Source organism: Oncorhynchus masou, chromosome 31, assembly GCF_036934945.1.
Source record: "Oncorhynchus masou masou isolate Uvic2021 chromosome 31, UVic_Omas_1.1, whole genome shotgun sequence".
NCBI lineage: Eukaryota > Metazoa > Chordata > Actinopteri > Salmoniformes > Salmonidae > Oncorhynchus > Oncorhynchus masou.
This window is the reverse complement of record NC_088242.1, coordinates 33,024,126-33,052,114: the sequence shown is the minus strand read 5'-3', so window position 1 is coordinate 33,052,114 and position 27,989 is coordinate 33,024,126. Positions and strand designations below refer to the sequence as shown.

At 45.4% G+C, this 27,989-nt stretch overlaps 1 protein-coding gene across 1 annotated transcript in view; it reads right to left on the bottom strand.

The window, feature by feature from the left end:
* The window catches only part of LOC135523828 (protocadherin-15-like), a 201,934-nt gene that overhangs the window by 26,043 nt on the left and 147,902 nt on the right, over positions 1 to 27,989 (bottom strand). Inside the window, exons 25-31 of the mRNA XM_064950765.1 lie at positions 15,958 to 16,067; positions 14,255 to 14,395; positions 12,539 to 12,666; positions 8,724 to 8,942; positions 7,888 to 7,976; positions 5,637 to 5,813; positions 75 to 293 (exon numbers count right to left, since the gene is read on the bottom strand). Coding sequence (XP_064806837.1) covers positions 75 to 293; positions 5,637 to 5,813; positions 7,888 to 7,976; positions 8,724 to 8,942; positions 12,539 to 12,666; positions 14,255 to 14,395; positions 15,958 to 16,067 — 1,083 coding nt within the window. The remainder of the gene's footprint in view (positions 1 to 74; positions 294 to 5,636; positions 5,814 to 7,887; positions 7,977 to 8,723; positions 8,943 to 12,538; positions 12,667 to 14,254; positions 14,396 to 15,957; positions 16,068 to 27,989) is intronic.

The window sequence follows — 27,989 nt, the reverse complement described above, 5'->3', positions numbered from 1 at the left end:
TCACGACCAATTCCCATTTGACACAATGTACTTCCAATAAAGCAACTGAACTTCGAACTGTTATTTTTACTCACTGCCTGTAGGTGATGATGACGATGAGGATGGCAGGGATGCAGCAGAGGATGATGATGATGGCTAGGGCGAGCAGCGCCCCCTCTGTGTAGCCCACGGTCTGCACGGCCTTCTTCACACTGGTCACCACATCCGGTGTGCGGATCTCTAGGATCCTCCCGCCTCGGCCCAGGTACGGCTGGAACTCCTTGTTGATGTCCAGCAGCTTCCCATCCAGAAACCTTGGATGTAAACAGACAACATATACAGTACAGTTACACACACACACACACACACACACACACACACACACACACACACACACACACACACACACACACACACACACACACACACACACACACACACAGTCATCATCATCTTTATCACTACCCATCATCCTCATCGTCAGTCAAAGACGGCCTGGAGTTTTTCCTGATCACCTCATCTGAGCTGACCGGGCCTTCGTCAGGAAAGGTCTCATTGCAAAATGAAGCCCGTTGCCGAAACTAAGACACTTCTGACAAGTTATTCGAGGAAGGAAAGACAGGATTGCTTCACATCACTCTCTCACGTGAGTATTTTACCTATATAATCGCAACATGTAAAGTGTTGGTCCCATGTTTCATGAGATTAAATAAAAGATCCCAGAAATGTTCCATACGCACAAAAATCTTATTTCTGTCAAATGTGCACAAATTTGTTTACGTGGCTGTTAGTTGGCATTTATCCTATGCCAAGATAATCTATCCACCTGACAGGTGTGGAATAACAAGAAGCTGATTAAGCAGCATGTGCTGGGGACAATAAAAGGCCACTCTAAAATGTGCAGTTTTGTCACAAAATACAATAACACAGATGTCTCAAGTTTTGAGGGAGCATGCAATTGGCATGCTGACTGCAGGAATATCCCCCCAGAGCTGTTGCCAGAGAACTGAATGTTCCATTTCTCTAACATTTCAAACATCGTTTTAGATAATTTGGTAGTACGTCCAACCGGACTCACAACCACTCCAGCGCAGGACCTCCACATACAGCTTCTTCACCTGCGGATTTGTCTGAGACCAGCCACCCGGACAGATGATGAAACTGAGGAGTATTTCTGTCTGTAATAAAGCCCTTTTGTTGGGAAAAACTCATTTTGATTGGCTGGGCTCCCCAGTGGGTGAATCTGGCTCCCCAGTGGGTGGGCCTGGCTCCCAAGGCCCACCCATGGCTGCGCCCCTGCATTTCATGTTAAATCCATAGATTAGGGCCTAATGAATTTATTTCAATTGACTGATATCCTTATATGAACTATAACTCTGTAAAATGGTTGAAATTATTGCATGTTGCATTTATATTTTTGTTCAGTTTATTTATTGTCAGATCTCATTTTGCTCTTTTGTAGCTTTGGCAACTCAAAACACAACTGTGTTTTTATATCTCAGTTCGCTCCTGTCACTGTAGGCTGTACAGACAATCCCCACCCCTTGGCTGCAACCCTTTTAATTTAGTGGACGCTGAGCACACAACCCATGTGGAATTCCTGATCTCTGGCAGCGTTTGGAACTGCCGATCTACGGTGAAGAACACGGAGTTCATCTCAGCCTATGCTGCCCTTCAGTCCCTTGACTTTTTAACTCTGAGCCAAGTAAACCCCCCCGGTCAAACCCTCCCCTAACCTGAACGATGCTGGGCCAGTTGTGCGCCACCCTATGGGACTCCCAGTCAAGGCCAGTAATGACACAGCCTGGGACCGACCACCAGGCTGTAGTGATGCTGCAACACTGATATGCAGTGCCTTAGACTGGCAGTCAATCTCCTTGCCTCTTTTGACCTCACACTTCCCCTGTCCCCTCCCACTCCCAAGGCTGACAATAAGCTTGACCTCATCTTTACTAGAGGCTGTTTGCCTACTAATCTCACTGCATCCCCCTCCAGGTCTTATTTGTTCCTCTTCTGTATCCCTTTCCTCCAACCCTAGCCACTCAGACCCTACCCAAATTGTCATGCGCTGTCGCAATCTTCGTTCTCTCTCTCCCCCACTACTCTCTTATCATCTCTCCCTTCTAGTAAATCCTTCAACCCTACTCTCCTCCCTTTCTGCATACTACGACTCACACTGTCCCCTTTCCTCCTGGCCAGTCTCGGCCCTTACCTCCTGCTCTGTGGCTGAATAGCTCATTGCGAGCTTACAGAACAGGGCTGCGGGCAGTGAAAATGGAGGAAAACTAAACATTCATCCTTCCACTCCCTCCTCACTACCTTCTCTTTCTCTGTATGTGCTGCTAAAGCAACTTTCGATCACTCTAAAATAACCCCAGGAAACTCTTTTCCACCTTCTCCACCCTCCTTAATCCACCATCCCCCCCTTCCTCCCTCTGCGGACGACTCTGTCAGCCACTTTGAAAAGAAGGTTAACGACATCCGCTCCTCATTCACTCAGCCTATTGAGTCCACTGCTCCCACTCACACATAGCTACCCTACTCCTTGACCTCTTTCTCCCCTCTCTCTCCAAATGAAATCCTGTGACGAGTGAGGTCCGGCCACCCGACAACATTCCCGTTCAATCCCATCCCCTCCTCCAGACCATCTCTGACCAGACCTCCCATTCCTTACTTCCTCAACTCATCCCTGACAGGGTCGCTGAGTCCCCACTAACTTCAAAATGTCAAAATGGCCCGAGTCGCTCCCGCCTCAAGAAACCAACACTCGACTCCTCTAACATCAAAACCTACAGACCAGTATCCCTTCTTTCTTTTCTTTCCAAAACACTTGAGTGTCCTGCCTCTGACCAACTTTCCTGCCATCTCTCTCAGAACGATCTTATTGACCCTAACTAGTCAAGCTTCAAGACGGGTCACACCGTCTGGTGTTCGAACCTTCCCAAGTTCTCCCATGTCACCACACTCCTCTGCACACTTCACTAGCTTCCAGTCGAAGCTCGCATCCACTACAAGACCATGGTGCTTGCCTACGGAACAGCAAGAGGAGCTGGCCCTCCCTACCTTCAGGCTATGCTCAAACCCTACACCACAACCCGAGCACTCTGGTGTGCCATCTCTGGTCTCTTGGCCATCCCACCCCTACAGGAGGGTAGCTCCCGGTCAGCCCAGTCCAAGCTCTTCTCTGTTCTGGCACTCTGATCAGTTTCCCCCTGAAGCTAGAACAACAGAGTCCCTGCCCATCTTCCGAAAACATCTGAAACTCTACCTCCTCAAAGAGTATCTTAAATAATCCCACAGCACCCCCCCCCCCTCTCACCCCCTGCAAAAAAATATATTGCACTTTAAATTTTCCCCCTTACCAGCTCTGACTTTTCTGATAGCTACTTTAATGTAAGTCACTCTGGATAAGCGCGTCTGCTAAATTACTAAAACGTAAAATGTAAAAACTAATGGCTCTAGTCATGACAATATGTATGAGAACAGCAGTAGTTGTGCATCTCTGAATGTTGTCATATTTATTATCGGGGTCATTGAAATTACCGAATCGATAGAACATGGCTCAGAGATAAATATACAGTGGGGAGAACAAGTATTTGATACACTGCCGATTTTGCAAAGCATGTAGAGGTCTGTAATTTTTTATCTTAGGTACACTTCAACTGTGAGAGACGGAATCTAAAACAAAAATCCAGAAAATCACATTGTATGATTTTTAAGTAATTCATTTGCATTTTATTGCATGACATAAGTATTTGATACATCAGAAAAGCAGAACTTAATATTTGGTACAGAAACCTTTGTTTGCAATTACAGAGATCATACGTTTCCTGTAGTTCTCGACCAGGTTTGCACACACTGCAGCAGGGATTTTGGCCCAGTCCTCCATACAGACCTTCTCCAGATCCTTCAGGATTTGGGGCTGTTGCTGGGCAATACAGACTTTCAGCTCCCTCCAAAGATTTTCTATTGGGTTCAGGTCTGGAGACTGGCTGGGCCACTCCAGGACCTTGAGATGCTTCTTACGGAGCCACTCCTTAGTTTCCCTGGCTGTGTGTTTTGGGTCGTTGTCATGCTGGAAGACCCAGCCACGACCCATCTTCAATGCACTTACTGAGGGAAGGAGGTTGTTGGCCAAGATCTCGCGATACATGGCCCCATCCATCCTCCCCTCAATACGGTGCAGTCGTCCTGTCCCCTTTGCAGAAAAGCATCCCCAAAGAATGATGTTTCCACCTCCATGCTTCACGGTTGGGATGGTGTTCTTGGGGCTGTACTCATCCTTCTGCTTCCTCCAAACACGGCGAGTGGAGTTTAGACCAAAAAGCTCTATTTTTGTCTCATCAGACCACATGACCTTCTCCCATTCCTCCTCTGGATCATCCAAACGGTCATTGGCAAACTTCAAACGGGCCTGGACATGCGCTTGCTTGAGTAGGGGGACCTTGCGTGCGAATTTTAATCCATGACGGTGTAGTGTGTTACTAATGGTTTTCTTTGAGACTGTGGTCCCAGCTCTCTTCAGGACATTGACCAGGTCCTGCCGTGTAGTTCTGGGCTGATCCCTCACCTTCCTCATGATCATTGATGCCCCACGAGGTGAGATCTTGCATGGAGCCCCAGACCGAGAGTGATTTACCGTCATCTTGAACTTCTTCCATGTTCTAATAATTGCGCCAACTTTAGTTGCCTTCTCACCATTCTGCTTGTCTATGTAGCCTGTAGCCCATCCCAGCCTTGTGCAGGTCTACAATTTTATTCCTGATGTCCTTACACAGCTCTCTGGTCTTGGCCATTGTGGAGAGTTTGTAGTCTGTTTGATTGAGTGTGTGGACAGGTGTCTTTTATACAGTTAATGAGTTCAAACAGGTGCAGTTAATACAGGTAATGAGTGGAGAACAGGAGGGCTTCTTAAAGAAAAACTAACAGTTCTGTGAGAGCCGGAATTCTTACTGGTTGGTAGGTGATCAAATACTTATGTCATGCAATAAAATGCAAATGAATTACTTAAAAATCATACAATGTGATTTTCTGGATTTTTGTTTTAGATTCAGTCTCTCACAGTTGAAGTGTACCTATGATAAAAATGACAGACCTCTACATACTTTGTAAGTAGGAAAACCTGCAAAATCGGCAGTGTATCAAATACTTGTTCTCCCCACTGTATATAACAATGGAACACCACAGAGTGTGCAACACCTTACTCCCTATAATGCCTGGAATCATAAATGACAGTTGTGGGGGCACAACACAATCCTGTTGCCGTTGTTCACTAGGTCTATTAAACATGATCCGGAGCTGCAAGAGGCAGAGGGCGGTTAGATGAACACTGAGCCTGCTGTGTAGAGTTGGTAGGAAGCAGTAGCGGGTTGACAGCCAGTTGAATGGCAGAACTAGAGCTGCTGTCGTACGAGGGCATGAGTAGTTTGGCTCTCTAATGAGGGCCTGACTGCAGGGTGACAGGAAACAAAAGAACCCTGGTGAGTGGTGACATCCCCCCCTGCCACACACACGCCTCTGTCTGCCACTGGGTAAACACCTGCTCTACGGGGGAATGGTGTATCTAGCTACTACAAGGGGTGGCCCTAAGGGCCAATCCCTTGTATTGTGACCTACTTTGTCCCTCAGGGCCACTGTAGAGACCGGCTACTACTCACTTGAATAGCTCCTGGCGTGAGATGGCCCGGTTGGTCAGAGGGTCGATGGCGTAAACCATCAGGTCCGACTTGGAGTAGTCCTCCTGCTCGAAGCCGTCGCCGAACCGCTGTGGCCCGATGGACTCCACCACCACTTTGGCACCGGGAATCTGGTCCTGCACATAGCGCTCCAAGATCCTGCAGAGGGAGTGGAAGGAATAATCAAGTGCTTTGTATAAGAACAAGGTGACAGCAGGATCTCTGGGAAAACGGTGAATGATATGTTAAACCCAAGTGGTAAGATCGTACTGCAATTCATAGTTGCTACACCGACCTGTAGCTGTATTCTATTTCCCCACTTGACACTGAGCTGCCTCAACTGTTAAAAAAGAAGAGGCCTTGACTGAATGGATTCAGGCTCACTGAAAGGATTTCTCAGTCAGAGGATACATCCTTGATCAGTACATGAATTAGGACAGTGGTTAGAATGAGGTTGTGCATTGCATTTGCAATGGAAAAACATGACAACCTATATCCTCCTTGGGACCGTCAGCAACTATAAAGAGTCAATTCCCACACGTTTCCATGACCCTGTCAAAATCACCTCTCGCTCCAAAATCTTTAATTGAAGCATCTACAATAGAATCAGTTCAAGGCGAACGCATCTTAAATGGCACGCTGTTCACTATAAAGTGCACGACCCACTGTACCAGCATAGGGCTCTGGTCAAAGGTAGTTCACTATATAGGAAAGAGTGGTCAGTTCAGACACAACCCTTGTTTGGTGGTGGGCGTCTGCAACCGGGAGCTCTGATCTGAGTGGGACGGCAACGGCAAAATAGGCGTTGAAACAATTACCTGCTGTGCCCTGGATGTTCCCGCTCCCCTGGGAAACTCCGAAAAGAGGATGGCAGGACAGAATAGTAACCAGATGGATGTATTTCTGCTTGGGTGGGGAGAGCACTAATAAACTAGGTGGCTCCACAGCTGGGGCCATAGCCCTTGGAGCTAAAGTGGAGACCTGGGATGAGACCAAGTCAGGGGAAGTCCATCATGGAGGACTGGTACTCTATGACTGTTTGTCAGTAAGAGGATAGGTTGAGTGATGGATAGGTGTACAGAAGCAATACAGCCAATACACACAATCTCACCCCCACCTCAGAGGAACAGGTGACAGCCAGGGAGCCACTGACACTTTCCCTCTCTTCCTCATTTGCAACTTAGCTTCAGAGAGAAGTTGGACACCTTTCTGATCACAATGCTAATAGCTAAGCAGTAAGCTCAAGACAAGGATGGAACCATCATTGAGTGGCTGTGTGAAGTGTATGACAGAGCTCTGACAGAGCTGTGGAGACAGGTGGTGACTGGCTCTAACGGAATCTGAAGGAAGGCTCTAACGGAAACTGAAGGAAGGCTCTAATGGAAACTGACGGAAGGCTCTAACGGAATCTGAAGGAAGGCTCTAATGGAAACTGACGGAAGGCTCTAACGGAATCTGAAGGAAGGCTCTAATGGAAACTGACGGAAGGCTCTAACGGAATCTGAAGGAAGGCTCTAACGGAAACTGACGGAAGGCTCTAACGGAAACTGAAGGAAGGCTCTAACGGAATCTGAAGGTAGGCTCTAACGGAATCTGAGGGAAGGCTCTAACGGAAACTGACGTAAGGCTCTAACGGAATCTGAAGGAAGGCTCTAACGGAATCTGAAGGAAGGCTCTAACGGAATCTGAAGGAAGGCTCTAACGGAATCTGAAGGAAGGCTCTAACGGAAACTGAAGGAAGGCTCTAACGGAAACTGAAGGAAGGCTCTAACGGAAACTGAAGGAAGGCTCTAACCGTTAGAGCCTTCCTTCAGTTTCCGTTAGAGCCTTCCTTCAGTTTCCGTTAGAGCCTTCCTTCAGTTTCCGTTAGAGTCTAACGGAAACTGAAGGAAGGCTCTAACGGAAACTGAAGGAAGGCTCTAACAGAATCTGAAGGAAGGCTCTAACAGAATCTGAAGGAAGGCTCTAACGGAAACTGAAGGAAGGCTCCTACAACATTAATTTGAGCAGATGTCAAACAGCGGGACGCCGTTTCATCTCGACAGAAGGCAGCGATGAAACCAACACTGCACACTGATTCATACAGCCCCCCCCACCACCAAACACCTGCATGCCTGGGAAAGGGCCAAAGGTAAGTGTCTGCATATCAAGTATAGGAGACGGCTATAAGCACAGTTGCGACTTGACTGTTAAAATATAGATTATAAGATCTCTTAGATATCTTCTACGTTACCCGAGGAGCTTGTCCTTGTTCTGTTCCACCACTGTAGGAGCAACGTTGGAGACCACCACCTGCATATCCAGCAGATTCACCACAGATACCTGGGAAACAGAGGTCAATCAAAGGGATCAATGGCACAGACACAAAACAAGCATCTATTTCCCTCCCCAACTTCTACAAATAAGCTTTAATGTTGGACAGCAGGCTAAATCACACGGAAAATCTCCCTGTAGTTTGTGCAGTGCCCATGAAATGAAGCTTCCCATTGGAATTAGATGAACTTAGCCACAGCGTGGTGCCTCTCGTTCAGGCAAGGCTCTGGCCCAGCCAGCCTCTTATTTCATTAAGAGCAAAGGGAGTCAAATAGGCTGCAATGTATAATCAATGGTCCCCATCTGCCCTGGGACAGTTAAATTTGCAACAAACTGGGAAGAGGCCAGCACAGAAGGAACACACATTCATCTACTCTCTCAGGGATAGCTAGCCTATCTACCACAAGGCTTGCACAGGACATGCACCATTGATTAGCTGGAGTATCAACACCATGCTTTTTTTTTTTACAAATGCTATTCCTATAGGAAGCTTTTGAGTGTGTATTTTGGGATGGCTGGGGTGTTTAGTGCCAATATACACCTGGGGAATGGAGATATTGATATTGTGGATATCGACACACTTAATGTGGTCCCTCAGTTATTTTTAAAAAGAGCCATAAGCTGGAATTGATCAAGGCTGGCAAGGCGGCTATGAAAATTTAGCTGGCAGTGATAGTACTTAGCATTGAACAAATAGAAATAGAACGGCTAGAACAGACATTCCCATTCAATACTCTGGGAGCAGGACAAACTCACCACCACCTCTGCCTTGCTGCTCAGCCCCCCCTGGCCGTAATTGTCAGTGGCGACCACTTCAAACTTGAAGTAGGACCGTCGCATGTTCCTGTACATAATGGCAGTCTTGATGACGCCGGTGTAGGGCTCGATGACAAAGCCGTCCTTGCCGTCGGTGGTGGGGGGGATAATAATCTTGTATTGCATGGAGCTGTAATTCCCCGTGTCCTTGTCCAGAGCCTGAGACAGACAAACACAGACACACAGAGTCAAAAGATTCAAGAGGTTCATACACAGCAGCGTCATCAACAAGAACACAACATCAAGATACAGATCAACTCATCTGTCGAAAATAGAAGGGCACAGATAGATTTTTGGGGCAGTTGTAGTTCTCAATTCTTGCTGTAGGGGGAGTCTTTGAGCTGCGAGCCACTCTCGAACAGAGAAACTCCTGTCAATCTGCCCAGCTGATTTCACCATTTGCCACATTGCTCTGCAGTGACATTGATTTATAATACCTTTCGACGACTGGGACTGAGTGTGACAGCACTGTGCCCTGCCCCGCCGGAGTCATTAATACAAATGAGATATTTTCTATATTCCGCAAGATTCATTCAACTCAATCGTACACCACAGGCTAACACTATATATCTAAAGGTTCTTTGGTAACAGATTCCACCACCTGGGTTAGTTATTGGTGATACCAGACCAGACCAGACCAGGAAAGAACACATCAGTCTATGAATGCAGAGTGAAAATGTGGCACAGAGACAGCGCAGGCGGAGAAAGGAGAGCCTTTGACTGTGTTCTGAAAGAAATCCCAACCTGTTTGAAACTGTGGATCAGATTTGAGGCTGATTTGCTGTGAAACCCTCATGACATTGGATTTGTTCTTTGCAGAGATTCCTCTTTGTTCTCCTATATTTACAGAGACACAAATGCATTCCTCCAAAACGACTTATACTAACGATCAGATCAATGTGTCCTTCACAGACAACATGTGTCGCTCAGACGACGAGTCATTATTTATTTCTACATTGCCACTTCTCACTTCTGTCTCTCGCTCTCTCCCCACATGAAAAAAATACTATAATATTCTCTGTGGTGTTTTTGCGGACATTACTGTAGTATTTACTGAAGTGTTTTTGCAGACATTACTGTAGTACTTACTGAAGTGTTTTTGCAGACATTACTGTAGTATTTACTGAAGTGTTTTTGCAGACATTACTGTAGTATTTACTGAAGTGTTTTTGCAGACATTACTGTAGCTTTTACTGAAGTGTTTTTGCAGACATTACTGTAGCTTTTACTGAAGTGTTTTTGCAGACATTACTGTAGTACTTACTGAAGTGTTTTTGCAGACATTACTGTAGTACTTACTGAAGTGTTTTTGCAGACATTACTGTAGTATTTACTGAAGTGTTTTTGCAGACATTACTGTAGTACTTACTGAAGTGTTTTTGCAGACATTACTATAGTATTTACTGAAGTGTTTTTGCAGACATTACTGTAGTACTTACTGAAGTGTTTTTGCAGACATTACTGTAGTACTTACTGAAGTGTTTTTGCAGACATTACTGTAGTATTTACTGAAGTGTTTTTGCAGACATTACTGTAGTACTTACTGAAGTGTTTTTGCAGACATTACTGTAGTACTTACTGAAGTGTTTTTGCAGACATTACTGTAGTTTTTACTGAAGTGTTTTTGCAGACATTACTGTAGTTTTTACTATGGTACTTTTGTTTTATTAATCTTTGACATAGAAGTGGAGGCTTTTTTGTCTTTCAGGAAACCTGTAGGAAAAATAGGAAGAGCAACATTTCCATAACCTGTAGGTTGGTCGTACTAAGGACTGTTCAGAGCTTCTGTTCTTTTCTATAAACTTTAGATAATATGGTTTATACTTGGCATGTAGGTTTCTCACTTATGGGTGGCACAAAATGCGACATGCGGGAGGGGAATGGGCAGGGTACATGCAAATTAAATACTGTAATATTTACTATAGTTTTTAAAAAAGTGTAGTGTTTTTGCGGACGTTACTGTAGTATTTACTACAGTGTTTTTTTTGTAGATAATACTGTAGCATGTACTGTGGTATTTAATGTAGTATTGTACAGTATACTGCAACATTCTATAGTATGTACTACACATGATTGAGGGATACTACAGTGTATAGTATAGCATTCTACAGTGTACTACAGTTTACTACGTAATTATGTAGTGGGTACTGTAGTATTCCATAGTAAACTGTAGTATTTTTTCATGTGTATCCATCTATCCCTTCTTCAGGTTATACACCACTCCACAGGGGGTTTAGATTCCTTCTTTCTCCCTAAAAAACTATTTAAAGAAGGATTTCAAAGTAGATTAGTCTAATCTTAGGGATACTGAGCGGCTTTTACAGAAATCTATATTCAGATCTGCTATGAATTTACGATTAGTTAAGCAACAGGGAATAGGTATGAATACTAAAGAGGAAGATATTGACCCGGACGATGAGTGAAACACCTGAGAAGTTGAATGATACCGTTAGGAGATGGAACCAGTGGGAGTCTCAGCTCAGTAAATCTTTGACCCAGTAATTCCATTACGTCCTGGTCGAAAGGATTATCTCTCTTTAGAAGCTCCTGGCAAACCCGTTTGCAACTGTGTGCTCTGCACTAACAGTCTTGCTGCCTACTCCAGTTGCACACAGACATGGTAGAGGCTGATACACAGACAGAGACACAGAGACAGACAGACAGACAGACAGACAGACAGACAGACAGACAGACAGACAGACAGACAGACAGACAGACAGACACAGACAAACAGACAGGCAGGCAGGCAGACAGACAGACAGGCAGACAGGCAGGCAGACAGGCAGACAAACAGACAGGCAGGCAGACAGGCAGGCAGGCAGACAGACAGGCAGACAGGCAGGCAGACAGGCAGACAAACAGACAGGCAGGCAGACAGGCAGGCAGGCAGGCAGGCAGACAGACAGGCAGGCAGGCAAGCGTCTACGGCTCATAATTCTGCAACAGAGCATGAGATGCAAATGACCATCCAGCGGGTAGTGATTAGGATTATAATGAAAGGTACCCTAGTGTGGGCCCTGTATAGTCTGCCCTCATCACTGCGGGTGCACGCACGCACGCACACACACACACACCCCCACCCACCCAACAGGTGTCACAGTGGCTTTAGCTACAAAAGGTGCGAAAAATAAACACAAAAACAACGCGTTGGAACACGTGAATGCACACGCCCTGGTGCACACACAGGGAATAATTCCCTTTCACACAGGATGGTGCGGCATGCGATTGACAGGTGTGTGGACAGTTGTATGTGAGAGCCTCTACGGCCTTAGCATTCTAAGTATTGCCAGGGGTGTTGGAAAGTCTCAGATGTTAGAGCCTCCAGCTGGTAATGCATTGTGAACACGGGCCAAAGATACCGGCAGGGAGAATAGCAGTTCTCCCAGGATTACAACTACAAAACTCTGCATTTCAAATGCAAGCACAGATAATCACTCAAACAGACACATTTTTTGGGCGTAGAACCTTTGTTCCTTTGGCTGGTTTCATTGTGAGGAGGAGTGATTGTGAAATGCGTCACGTATATTTGAGGATGTTTTGAAAGTTCCATTTTAGAAAATAATGGGTTGTTCTTTTAAGACACCAATTGCACTATCTAGAAGTGGTACACTTAGGCTGCGTTCAGACAGGCAGCCCAATTCGGGTCTTTTTTTTCAATAATTGGTCTTTTGACCAATCAGATCAGCGCTGAAATAAAACAGAATTGGGCTGCCTGTCTAAAAGCAGGCTTTGTGTTTGAAAAGAGCTGGTTGTACCTGAACTTGTAGTACAGAAGTGAATGTTTTGGCGTCCTCTGCCACTCCTCCCAGGTACAAGGGTTTGGTAAAGACAGGAGGGTGATCATTCTCATCCCAAACATCAATGAACACCCTCGCTGTGTTAGCTGCAAACAGAGGAGAAAGAAACAAATGATTCAAAATGAACCCCCAGAGGAAAGGTGAATCTCATTTGGATTAAATAGAAATGCAAAAAACAAGAGGGCATGTCTAAACAGCCTAAATGTGCATCATATACAAAATAGGAGTCTACAATTCACTGCCAACACACTGATTTAGACGTTTGACTAATATAATACAACACTGCATTGCGGTTTGTCAATTCTCATGGTAAAAAGACAAGCCACATCCTGAAGGGTTACAACTGCGCCGAGGGACCTTGCCAAATAAAATGCCATACATCATCTGACAAAACGCTCCGGGACCGACCAAGGGGACAGTAGAGTCGGCACATTTCTCGTTTATCCCTTCCAGGATGTCCAATGTTACAGCGGATGACAACAGTAAACGGACAACAACAGGAGAGTACTTGCTGCTGCAATGCAACACATACAGACACACGCACGCGCACAAATGTACGCACGCAGGCACACCAGCCACACACACACACACGCCCCTGTTGAATCAGTGATGTGGCTCTAATCACTTGAACAAAGTGTCTTCATTATACAGTTGATGGTGGCCACCTTCATAGCCAAACGCAATGGGGAGTACCCATCCACACGCCGCTCGAGAGCAGCCATTTAACACTCCACCTCCTCCAGTGGAATGAATCAAACAACATCAATAGCCCCCCCCCCCCCCATGATGATACTCCCACCGCATCTCAACTCTAGCTGCCATGCCTGCTTCAGTGGAACGAGGTACTAATCTATTGCCATTGGGTGTCCTCGATCATGTTTGCTGCTGCCCCCTCTCAGCTTGAATGACACATAGTGAGTGGCCAGGCTATATTAGTTAAACCATTACAAGAGGGGGAAATGCAACAATTCTCAGTCAATTGAGTTAGAGTGAAGAAAAACCTGCAAAATCTATTGCAAAGCGCAATACAAAAATGATCTCGGTGTATAACATACAGCAGTGACTACATCCACAAGTGTTTCCTTTATTCTAGATGTAAAGTGGTTAACAAGCGCCATTGGAATCAAATTGATTTGAGTGATTGTTTCTGCATATTGAGGAGACATGATAAGATTGGCAAGAAATGAATGACTTGTTTAATCTGCCACATGAACCAGTAACGGCTTAATTAAAATGTATCCTCCGTAGCAACTCAGCATGATGTTGACTAATTAGAAAACTAAATAACGTGAAAGGACGAGGCGTGCTTTTAGTCTTTTGGAAAAAGCAAAGATGGGAAATAATTTATAGCCAAATGCCAAGCACATTTCTGTTACAAGAGAGAGAAAGACGGTAGAAACAAACATTCGAATTACTCAAATTAAGGCCGTAAGAAGCTATTTGGCCGACTATTGCCTTCAGTTTTGAAACCTCTCTGAGGCAAATACCCCACAAAAGGCTTTTACTACTATGGCTGACTGTGTAAAACAACACATTTCACTGCACCTATCCAGTATATGTGACAATAAAACATACAAAGAGAAGAAGACTTTTAGCCCTGGGCAAAAGCCGTGCACTATATCGGAAACAGGGTGCAATTTCCCAAGTGACAGTTTAAATGGCAGGCAGGCTTACTCTTGGAGGGCGCTCTGAGATTGGAACCGACCACTTCCATGGAGTCAGCCTCCACTTTGAGCATGTAGCTGGCATTGGTCTCGTAGTCCAGCTGCTTGGCTGTAGAGAACACCCCGGTGCTGTTGTTGAGCCTAAATACGCCTGGGAGATACATTCAGATCAACAGAGTAGCGCTAGAGTCCGCACCATATCATATCAGTCCCGGGGAGAGGGGGGAGACACGCATATGTACAGAGTAGAGCAGAGCTAGCACCATATCATACTGTATCAGTCCCTAGGTAGAATGACAAGGGCATTCACCTCCCCAAATCCCACTGTGTGTAGTATCAAGTGTTGAGGCACGACACCAGAGAGATCACACTACACTGGAGAATCACTGAGTCACTGATTGTTTTTTTGTGTAAGGCATAATTGATGACTTACACTGAAACGCATAGCTAGTACTCACTTTTCAGACCTAAAAATGAATTCCCCCAGCACGTCATAAACTTTGAAAGCCACAACGATGAAGGACACTGTCATTATCTTCCCGAGCTTCTTCATTGACTCTAATGAGAGTTAAAAGTGAAACCAATTCCATTTGTTTCCAAATGAATAAATGGTTCAGATGCAGTTTAGTGCAAGGTTCAATATGGGGTTGCAATTTCATATTTTCAAACTCTGAAAAGCATGAGCCCTGGTTTTAATCATGGTGAGGAATAGTGGGAGGACGGTAGGGTCTAATCATCCCTCAGGTACTTTTAAATGGCAGAAACTGTCAGCAACAGGGGACACTGACTAGTGCACACAAACACACACACACACACTTTTGGTAGACTTAGGGGCAAAAAAAAAGAGTGCAGTCTCAGGACAGATGGTACTCTTTTAGGTCCTTTAGACCATGACTATGACGGTGTATAACTTACATTGAACATATTTTACATTACCCCTCGCTCAAGGCAAATGGTGAAATCATTCTGAGGTGCGGAGGATTCATAACTAAATTATGTGAAAGTAAGTGACTGACTAGAGCCACTGTTCCTAGGCCGTCATTGTAAATAAGAATGTTCTTAACTGACTTGCCTAGTTAAATAAAAATAAATAAAAATAGAGGTGTGTAGAGCCACATAGAGCTGTAAAGAGCCACATAGAGCTGTATAGTCACAGAGCTATACAGAATCATATAGAGCTGTATAGAGCCACATAGAGCTGTATAGTCACAGAGCTATACAGAATCATATAGAGCTGTATAGAGCCATATAGAGCTGTATAGAGCCACATAGAGCTGTATAGTCACAGAGCTATACAGAATCATATAGAGCTGTATAGAGCCATATAGAGCTGTAAAGAGCCATATAGAGCTGTAAAGAGCCATATAGAGCTGTATACAGCCACATAGAGCTATACAGAATCATATAGAGCTGTATAGAGTCACAGAGCTATATCGAGCCGTATAGAGCCATATATAGCTATATCGAGCCGTATAGAGCCATATAGAGCTGTATAGTCACATAGTGCTATATTGAGCTGTATAGAGCCACATAGAGCTGTATAGAGCTGTATAGAGCTCCATGCATGGCTCTGTGAGTGACCTCATCACTACTTCATGTTGTTTATAGTGTGTCAGAATAAATGAGTGGTAATATCACTGCTGTATAGAAAATGATAACATGGCCTCTGGAACTAGGTCAAAGGTATAGTGTAGGTTACAGTATGCGACTCACCTTCCTCATTGCCCTCCACTATAGAGTAAATTATTGTTTGATTGATAGCAGCAGCCAGGATGACCCCGACCACCTTCCCCACCGTAGCCATCTCACTCACCGGGGGAAACCTGGAAGAAAACACACACACACACACACACACACACACACACACACACACACACACACACACACACACACACACACACACACACACACACACACACACACACACACACACACACACACACACACACACACACACACACACACACACACACACACAAATGGATACTGAATAGAGCTCTCCTCCAACAGAATACAGAAATTACCCCATTTTTCCAGGCCACATGTTAACTATTGATCTCTGCCAGCGCTATAATCTGCATTCCAATACCGCACTGCTGTTCATACTAATACCATAGTCACAACATCTTTAGGTTCTAAAGGGTATTTTTCATATTTGCCATTTAATCAGCGACGGACTTTGACTAATTAGAGCTGTTAATTGACCAAAAAAGTCCCATAGAGGAATAAGCACCTGCAGGACTACGGTCCTTGAGGCATGGAGTTGGGCACCCTTGCCATAGGGCATGTGTTTTATTCCACTTCCTCAGACCTAAAACTCTATGTGATGTACTGTAGTTGGAAAAGACAAGCAGCAAAAACACCCGCTTATATACAGAGGAAAAGTAGACAAACTACCCACTTACTTTTACACAGAAGTGTCCTGCTAACCCAGGATATGACTGACTGTGGAGCAATCTTGTTTACAAATCATTTCTGCATGATATGGCGTAATGACAACATTAATGGAAACACTGGCAGAGACACTGTAATTGCTTTGCCAAATAGCTTGATTATACATACTCCTACTTGGCACTGTGAAATCTCCCAGGTCAATTTCATTTTATTAAATAAACTCAATTCATGTGGTCTCTGATCACAGCTGGTTCACCTCGAAAATATTGGTAATTAACTAGGTAAGTTATCACAATGCCATAAATGTTCCATTGATTTGACTCATATCACAAACAAAATGTGCATGTTAAAAGCAACTGAATAGCAGATTAAATGGGCATAAGGCAAATTAAGGCAAACATAAAAAAGCTGTGGTTGGAAGCAGACACTCCACAGAGGGTCTTGAAGGTCTCAATGAAAGACAGGGAAGGTTGTCCCAGTCTGTAATCCCAACATATTTCAAACTGACCACCATTGTCCCTGTTCCCAAGAAATGTACGGTAACCTGCCTTAGTGACTATCACCCTGTAGCAATCAGATCTGTAATTATGAAGTGTTTTGATAGGCTGGTCATGACACACATCAACATCATCATCCCAGATATCCTAGACCCACTCCAATTCATATACCGTACCAACAGATATACAGAGGACGCAATCTCAACTGCACTTCATACGCCATCTCCCACCTGCACAAGATGGGAAATGTGAGAATGCTGAACATAGACTACAGCTCAGCATTCAACACCATAGTCCCCTACAAGCTCATCAGCAAGATGGAGAGCCTGGGACTGAACAACTCCCTCTGCAACTGGATCCTGGACTTCCTGAGGGGCCGGCCCCAGGTGGTGAGGGTAGGCAACAACACCTCTGCTACACTGACCCTCAACTGAGGGGGTGTGTACTTAGTCCCCTCCTGTATTCCCTGTTCACCCACGACCGCACGGCCACGGCCACGTACAACTCCAACACCATCATCAGGTTTGCTGACGACATGACGGCGTTAGGCCTGATCACCGACGGCGATCAGACAGCCTACAGGAGGAGGTCAGAGACTTGGCAGTGTGGTGCCAGGACAACAACCTCTGCCTTAATGTCAGTAAGACCAAGGACCTGATCGTGGACTACAGAAGGGAGAGCGGGGCTGTAGTGGAGTGGGTCTAGTTCCTTGGCGCCCACATCACTAAGGACTTAACATGGTCGACACACACCAGCACAGTCATAAAGAGGGCACGACAGCACCTCTTCCCCCGTAGGAAGCTGAAAAGATTAGGTATGGGCCCTCAGACCCTCAAAAGGTTGTACAGCTGCACCATCGAGAGCCTCTTGACTGGCTGCGTCACCGCTTAGTATGGCAAATGCACCGCCCTCGACCGCAAAGCGCTACAGAGGGTGGTGCGGACAGCCCAATACATCACTGGGGCCGAGCTCCCTGCCGTCAAGGACCTTTATATCAGGCGGTGTCAGTAGAAGGCCCGGAAAATTGACATAGATTCCAGCCACCCAAGTCATAGACTGTTCACTCTGCTACTGCTCGGCGAACAGTACCGGAGCATCGGCTCTCGGACCAACAGGTTCCAAAACAGCTTCTAACCCCAAGCCATAAGAGTGTTAACTAGCCATAAGGCTGTTAAATACTTAAATGGTTACCCTGATGATCTGCACTGACCCCATCTTGCACTGACTCTATGCACACTCCCAAGACTATATATAAATACTAGTACACTGACACTCTCACACAAACTCAACACACATTCACTACATACATACACCTGTACATACACACACACACACACACACACACATCGATTACACACAAACACTTTTACACTCATCATATGCTGCTGCTACTCTGTTCTTATTTTACGTTCATTACTTTCTATCCTGATGCCTAGTCACTTCACACTGCTTTCCTGTACATATCTACCTCAAATTCCTTTTTATTATTATTATTATTACTATTATTTATCCTGATGCCTAGTCACTTTCCACTGGCTTCATGTACATACAGTGCATCATGTACATACAGACTCCTTCACTTTTTCCACATTTTGGTACGTTACAGTCTTATTCTAAAATTGATTAGATTGTTGCATTTTTCTCAATCTACACACAATACCCCATAATGACAAAGCACAAACAGTTTTTTGGCAGTGATTACAGCCTCAAGTCTTCTTGGGTATGACGCTACAATCTGGGCACACCTGTATTTGGAGAGTTTCTCCCATTCTTGTCTGTGGATCCTCTCAAGCTCTGTCAGGCTGGATGGGGAGTGTCGCTGCACAACTATTTCCAGGTCTCTCCTGGGATGTTAGATCGGGTTCAAGTCCGGGCTCTGGCTGGGCCACTCAAGGACATTCAGAGACTTGTCCCAAAGCCACTCCTACAGTGTCTTGGCTTTGTGCTTAGGGTCGTTGTCCTATTAGAAGATGAACCTTCACCCCATTCGTAGGTCCTGAGTGCTCTGGAGCAGGATTTCATCATGGATCTCTCTGTACTTTGCTCCGTTAATCTTTCCCTCCATCCTGACTAGTCAGCTGAAAAACATCCCCACAGCATGATGCTGCCCCCACCATGCTTCACCGTAGGGATGGTGCCAGGTTTCCTCCAGACTTGATGCTTGGCATTCAGGCCAAAGAGTTCAATCTTGGTTTCATCAGACCAGATAATCTTGTTTCTCATGGTCTGAGTCCTTCAGGTGCCTTTTGTCAAACTCCAAGTGGGCTGTCATGTGCCTTTTACTGAGGAGTGGCTTCCGTTTGGTCACTCTACCATAAAGGCCTGATTGGTGGAGTGCTGCAGAGATTGTTGTCCTTCTGGAAGGTATTCCCATCTCCACAGAGGAACTCTGGAGCTCTGTCAGAGTGACCATCGGGTTCTTGCTCACCTCCCTGACCAATGCCCTTATCCGCAGATTGCTCAGTTTGGACAAGCAGTCAGCACTAGGAAGAGTCTTGGTGGTTCCAAACTTCTTCCATTTAAGATTGATGGAGGCCACTGTGTTCTTGGGGACCTTCAATGCTGCAGAAATGTTTGGTCCCCCTCCCCAGATCTGTGCTTCGATACAATTCTGTCTCTGAGCTCTACGGACAATTCCTTCGACCTCATGGCTTGGTTTTTGCTCTGACATGCACTGTCAACTGTGGGACTTTATATTGCCAGGTATGTGCCTTTCCAAATCATGTCCAATTAATTTAATTTACCACAGGTGGAAACAGGATGCACCTGAGCTCAATTTCGAGTCTCATAAGCAAAGCATCTGAATACTTTTTTTTAGATTCTACAAACCTGTTTTTGATTTTTCATTATGGGTTATTGTGTGTGGATTGAAGATGATCTTTTTGTCATCCATTTGAGAATAAGGCTGTAACATCACACAATGTGGAGAAAGGGAAGAGGTCTGAATACTTTCCGAATGCACTGTATCTACCTCAAATACCTTGTACCCCTGCACATTGACTTGCCACTGTGAGATTTAGTGTGAGAGGACAGAGTGTTTTGTCCTTCAAGGTGAATGGTGTTACCTAAGGACATCTATGTAACCTGTTGTGGCATTACATTGACAAAGAAGAATATGACAAGAGATAGGAATATTCACGTGAATCTTCTTGCGTCATTGTGTGAGGTATTCACAAGCTAAATTGCAATACCATATGGATTTTACAAATTGCCATGCAATCTTAACCCTTGGAGACCCCAACCTAACAATATAAAATATGTTTTTATTAAACACAATGGCAAACCACATCACCCAAGGACAGTTTATCACTGTATTTCTGTGGTTCTTTATTGGTAAAATGTAATGGCCTGAGATCCCCCTTCTGTGAATCTGAATCATTTCGTCAAGGCTTGGAATGTCATCAATTGCCAGAGTGACAATTACGCCTCTTGCACTTAATGGTATTCATAAAAAAAAAACTATCTTCTGTTTCTCTGGTCTCTTTGCTAACCAAAAGCCGCATGATAAGAGTAGCAATGTGTCAGAAGAACAAACACCTCCTGCATGGTAATATGGCTGGGCTCAGGAATATTACTCAACCTGCATGCTAACCAATACCTTTCTATAGTCAGAAGCTGAGATTGTATTTCTGATGGGTTGTTGTTCTTAACTTTGGTAGCTGGGCTGACCGTTGGTTCACAGTGATACTGCCTCATCTCTACTCCCCACCCATCCTCACACCTTCCTGTGTCTGCCTCCCTCAAGGTCTCCACAACAACACGGGAGCTTCCTGCCGGGAATCAGTCGCCACATATTTCATGACACGGTGGGCATGTCAAACTCCCACCCACCCTTCCCTTACACAAACGCCTATGACACACACACACACACACACACACACACACACTGACATGCACATCAATACACTGAGACACAAACACCAACACACGCACACAAACTTCTATCACCCACACACACACACACACACACACACACACATCCCCAGACAAATCATCCCCACAGCACCAGCCTCTCTTGGAAGGAAGGAGGATATTACTTAGAGTTGAGCTGTAATGCCTTTCTCCTCCAGTTATGATGCAATTGGATGGCAGTGTGCGAGACGAGTCGCACTTAGACAACACACACGCACACACACAGACTCACGTTTTTTTTTGTTATGCAAGACCATGCTGAGGCAACGGGCTCTCAGTAGCTCATTCGCCCCCAGTAATCCCCCCTGACATTTCCCAATCAGCCGCTTCTAGCTGCCAAGTGAGTGGCGAGTGCTGCTCTGTTTGCACAGATAACACAAGAGGATGCTCATCTCTTCCCCTGGCTCTGACACAGCTCTAATGGCCACTCCACATAAGCAGACGGTTAAGTGTGAGAGACTAATGAGGTCCACAGAGCAATGCCCATATCACAGCTAACCCTGTTCCCCCCATCTCTGTATCGCCATGCTGTACCTACAATCTGGAGCATGGACTGCAGGCTATGGCACCTCGTAATAACTAGAAGGAAAGTTAAGCCTCCAAGCTTATGTAGCTTTCTGGAGGAATTTTAATGGAATGTTTGTGTTTTGAGTTGTTTTCCTCAGAGTGCTGTTAGTCGGTCTAGGAAATATGTAATAATGAATAAAAAAAAATCTGCTTCACATTCACACCCCTTGACTTTGTCCAAATGTGTTGTGTTACAGCCTGCATTTAAAATGGATTGAATTTAGATGTGTTTGTCACTGGCCTACACACAATACCCCATAATGTCAAACACAGACTCAACCACAATGACCGGGGATGTTTTCCAATGGCTCACAAAGAGGGGCACCTATTGGTAGGTGGGTAAAAATAAAAATAGACATTCAATATCCGTTTGAGCAAATTTAAGTGATTAATTGCACTTTGGATGGTGTATCAATACACCCAGTCACTACAAAGATACAGGCGCCTTTCCTATCTCAGTTACCGAAGAGGAAGGAAATCGCTCAGGGATTTCATCATGAGCCTTTAAAACAGTTACAGAGTTTAATGGCTGTGATAGGAAAAAACTAAGGTTGATCAACAACATTGTAGTTATTCTACAATATCAACCTAATTGACAGTGTGAAAAGGAAGACTGTGCAGAATGTTTGCAACAAGGCACATTGTTGGCAAATTGGACTACAATTTCATCTTGTTCCTCCCCTCCTATAGGCTGAGCCTCAAACAGGAAGCACCCGTGGTGAGGACTTTTCAACGCTGGTCTGACCAATCGGAATCCACACTTCAAGATTGTTTTGATCACGCGGACTGGGATATGTTCAGAGTAGCTTCAGGAAATAATATCGACACATATACCGATACGGTGAATGAGTTTATCAGGAAGTGCATATGAGAAGTTGTACCCACTGTGACTATTAAAACCTACTCCAACCGGAAACCGTGGATAGATGGGAGCATATGCGCAAAACTGAAAGCGCAAACCACTGCATTTAACCAGAGCAAAAAGACTGGGAATATGGAAAAATACAAACAGTGTAGTTATCCCCTCAGCATAGCAATCAAACAGGCTAAACGTCAGTATAGAGACAGTTGAGTCCCAGTTAAACAAGACGTATGTGGCAGGGGCTACAGACAATCACGGACTATAAAAGAAAAACCAGCCACGTCGCGGACACAGACGTCTTGCTTCCAGACAGTCTGAACACCTTCTTAGCTCGTTTTGAGGATAATACTATCAGGAACCAAGGTAAGACCCAGACGCAGACTGTGTGAAGTAACAATGTTTATTGTAACAACAGGGGCAAGAAAACGACAGGTCAAGGCAGGCAGGGGTCGATAATCCAGAGTAGGAGCAAAGGTACAGGATGGCAGGCAAGCTCAGGGACAGGCAGAGTTCAGTAATCAGAAGTGGAGCAAAGGTACAGGATGGCAGGCAGGGTCAGGGAGAGTGGTCAGGCGGGCGGGTACAGGGTCTGGACAGGCAAGGGTCAAAAACCAGGGGGACAAGAAAAAGAAGCCTGGGAAAAGACAGGAGGTGACAGGATAAACACGGGTAAGCTTGACAAACAAGACGAACTGGCACAGACAGACAGCAAACCCAGATATAAATACCCAGAGGATTAGTGGGAAAGATGGGTGACACCTAAAGGGAGTGGAGACAAGCATAGGTGAAACAGATCAGGGCGTGACAGTAACCCCACCCCAGTACCCCCCACCCCAGTACCCCCCACCCCAAACAGAAGAGCTAGAAACAGAAGACAAGGGGCAGTCAGAAATAGTTTTGAAAGGTAGGAAAAATATGGAGGACAGAGGACAAACAGCAGAGGGGCTAATGATCTTGGAGTGGGGGGAATGGTCTCGGCTTCTGGGAGTGTAGCACCAATACTATAGCGGCGTGCCAGCGCCTCAGGCTTGACCTCCTTGGATACCGGTCGGTGCTGCAGAAGCGAAGTAGCCCGGACCTTACTGAAGCCCTCCTGGAGGTTCTGATACTCTGAGCTGGCGGAGAGGTCCAGGGCAATTTCCAAGCCCCCAGGAAGATGGGCAGGGTGGTCTGGTGGGTGACCCTGCCTATAGAGCACCCCGTCCAACACCCATGGGAATGGAGAGGGATTGAGTGGGGATTCCCAGCTCGGACACCAGGGTAACGTCCATGAGACTCACATCGGCCCCAGAGTCGATGAGTACCTGGAGAGATTTGGACTGGTCACCCCACAGCAATGTGGCATGGAGAGGGGGGGTGAGTAAGTGGAGAAGAACAATTATCTTTAAGACCCACCAGTGTACTCACTCCAACAAATGAGCTAGGTCTCTTAAAGGCACAGGTAGACACAAAATGATTGGCAGTACAGCAATACAGACAACTCAGGGTCTCAAGTCTGCGTACGCGTTTGCCTGGAGACAGCCTAGGCATGCCGAGCTGCATCGGCTCGGGGAAAGTTGAATCGGCAGTCTCCGGAGGCTCTTGGAAGGACTCGGGTAAGCTCGGATCCTCTCGGGAACGTAGATGCCAGGGACTTCCGATGTTCATCAGCTGCAAGGTGGGATCCCTGAGTGAGTAATTCGGACCGCAATCGGACCTCTTCTCCCTCCTACGTTCCAGTAGCCAACCATCGATCTGGATGGTTAAACCCACAGAATTGCTCCCGCAATGCGTCCAAGGCTAGGTCGTGACGGTCGGCCACGGCCTGGAACCCTTCCATCAGACCGCGAAGCAACTCCTCATGACTACTTGGGAGGAGATGGTGTTGCTGAGCTGGTCTAAGTCTTCTGGGTCAGGCATGGCCAGTTGGTACTATCAGGAACCAAGGTAAGACCCATATGCAGACTGTGTGACGCAACAATGTTTATTGTAACAACAGGGGCAGGCAAACGACAGGTCAAGGCAGGCAGGGGTCAATAATCCAGAGTAGGCCTCATGGGTGGCGCAGTGGTCTAGGGCATTGCATCGAAGTGCTAGCTGTGCCACCAGAGACTCTGGGTTCGAGCCCAGGCTCCGTCACAGCCGGCCACGACCGGGGGGTCCATGGGGCGACACACAATTGGCCTAGCGTCGTCCGTGTTAGGAAGGGTTTGGCCGGTAGGGATATCCTTGTCTCATCGCACACTAGCAGCTACTAAACAATTTGGGGAGAAAAGGGGGTAAAATTCCAAAAAGATAAATAAAATAAATAATAATAATCCAGAGTAGGTACAGGATGGCAGGCAGGTTCAGGGACAAGCAGAGTTTAGTAATCCAGAGGTGGAGCAAGGGTATAGGGCGGCGGGCAGGTTCAGGGTTGGGTGGGCGGGTACAGGGTCAGGACAGGGAAGGGTCAAAAACCAGGAGGCCGAGAACAAGAGAGGCTGGGAAAAGACAGGCGCTGACAGGACAAACGTAAGCTTGACAAACAAGACGGAAGCTTGGCCCAAACAGACAGAAAACACAGGTATAACTACCCAGAGGAAAAGTGGGGAAGATGGGCAACACCTGGAGGGGGTGGAGACAAGCACAAGGACAGGTGAAACAGATCAGGGTGAGACAAATACAGTGCCACCGACAAGGCCCGCTATCAAGGACTGTGGGCTCTCCTTCTCCATGGCCGACGTGAGTAAGATGTTTAAGCGTGTTAACCCTAGAGAACTTTTAATTTATATATTTTTTTTAAATAGAAAAATATTTAAAAAGCCTCACAAAGCTGCCGGCCCAGATGGTATCCTGGGCCGCGTCCTCAAAGCATGCGCAGACCAGCTGGCTGGTGTATTTACAGATATATTCAATCTCTCCCTATCCCAAGGATTAAATCACCTCCACCTTACCTGCCACCCTAGACCCACTTCAATTTGCTTACCACCCTAATAGATCCACAGACGCCACCCCCAGGTGGTGAAGGTAGGAAACACCTCTTTGCTGATCCTCAACACTGGGGCCCCACAAGGGTGTGTGCTCAGCCCCCTCCTGTACTCCCTGTTCAACCATGACTGTGTGGCCAAGCATGCCACCAACCCAATCATCAAGTTTGCAGACGACACAACAGTAGTGAGCTTGATTACCAACAATGATGAGACAGCCTACAGGGAGGAGGGGAGGGCTCTGGCGGTCTGGTGCCAGGAAAATAACCTCTCACTCAATGTCAACAAAACTAAGGAGATGATAGTGGACTTCAGGAAACAGCAGAGGGGCACCCACCTATGTACATCGATGGGATTGCAGTGGAGAAGGTGGAAAGCTTCAAGTTCCTCAGCGTACTCATCACTGACAAACTGAAATGGTCCACCCGCACAGACAGTGTGGTGAAGAAGGTGCAACAGCGCCTCTTCAACCGCAGGAGGCTAAAGAAACTTGGCTTAACACCTAAAACTCTCAAACTTTTACAGATGCACAATTGAGAGCATCCTGTAGGGGTGTCTCACCGCCTGGTACGGCAACTGCACCGCCCACAACCGCAAAGCTCTCCACAGTGTGGTGCAGCCTTCCCAACGCATTACCGGGGGCAAACTTCACACCTTTCTGGACACCTACAGCACCTGATGCCATAGGAAGGCCAAAAAGATCATTAAGAACATCAACCACCTGAGCCACTGCCAGTTCACACCGCTATCATTCAGAAGGCGAGGTCAATACAGGTGCATCAAAGCTGGGACGAGAGACTGAAACACAGCTTCTATCTCAAGGTCATCAGACTGTTAAACAGCCATCACTAGCACATCAAAGGCGGCTGCCTATAGACACACGTAGATTAGGAATCACTGACCACTATTAGAAATGGATCACGAGCCACTTTAATAATGTTTCCGTATCTACAGTAACATTACTCATCTCATATGTATAAACTGCACTCCACACTATTCTACGGTATCTTAGTCACTTTTAAATTGTGTTTTTAACCTTTATTTAACTAGACAAGTCAGTTAAGAACAAATTTACAATGACGGCCTACCAAAAGGCCTCCTGCAGGGACAGGGGCCTAGGATAAATAATAATAATAATATATATATATATATATATATATATATATATATATATATATATATATATATATATATATTATTTTATATATATATATATATATATATATATATAAATAAATAAATACAAAACACACATCACAACAAGAGAGACAACACTACATAAAAGAGAGCTAAGACAACAACATAGCAAGGCAGCAACACATGAAAAGATCGCATGGTAGCAACACAACATAACAATATGGTAGCAACACAACATGGTAGCAGCACAAAACATGGTACAAACATTATCAACAGCACAGGTCAAGAAGGTAGAGACAACAATACATCACACAAAGCAGCCACAATTGACAGCAATAGTGTCCATGATTGAGTCTTTCAATGAAGAGATTGAGATAAAACTGTCCAGTTTGAGTGTTTGTTGCAGCTCGTTCCAGTCGCTAGCTGCAGTGAACTGAAAAGAGGAGCGACCCAGGGATGTGTGTGCTTTGGGGACCTTTAACAGAATGTGACTGGCAGAACGGGTTTTGTATGTGGAGGATGAGGGTTGCAGTAGATATCTCAGATAGGGGGTTGTGAGGCATAAGAGGGTTTTACAAATAAGCATCAACTAGTGGGTCTTGCAACGGGTATACAGAGATGACCAGTTTACAGAGGAGTATAGAGTGCAGTGATGTGTCCTATAAGGAGCATTGGAGGCAAATCTGATTGCCGAATGGTTAAGGACATCTAGCCGCTCGAGAGCAACCTTACCTGCCGATCTATAAATTATGTCTCCGTAATCTAGCATGGGTAGGATGGTCATCCGAATCAGGGTTGGATTTCTTAGAAACGTACCCAGAAAGACTCACAACTGTAAATCGATGACATAGTTGATTCTACGATGTATTGACTCAGGGGTGTGAATATTTATGTAAATGATATATTTCTACATTTCACATTTCCAAAAACATAAAACAAATAATGCTTTCACTTTGTCATTATATGGTATTGTTTGTAGATGCGTGAGATTTTTTTTAATATTATATCATCATCCATTTTGAATTCAGGCTGTAACACAACAAAATGTGGAATATGTCAAAGGGTATGAATACTTTCTGAATACAATGTAAAAAAGAATGCATGTGGGGGAGTGGCTACCTTTGGTTCATCCATGATGTTACAGGGCCTGACTAACAAAAATGCAACAAATCGAGGCAAAGTAAAAAAAAAAAAAAAGATACCAACAACGTAACTGTTGTCATCTCTTAATCTGATCTTCGTAGCCTACTGTATCTCCTCCTTTGATCTTCTGGAGTGCAGTGGGAAGATAACATGGGGGGGTGGAAGCACATCTGCCACACTGATTTGACAATTGTTCAAAACCCACCGCAAATATTGAACGGATGATAAAACCCACATTTAATCCAGGTCTTGAATAAAACATGTGGCTTGTTTTTCAGGATAATC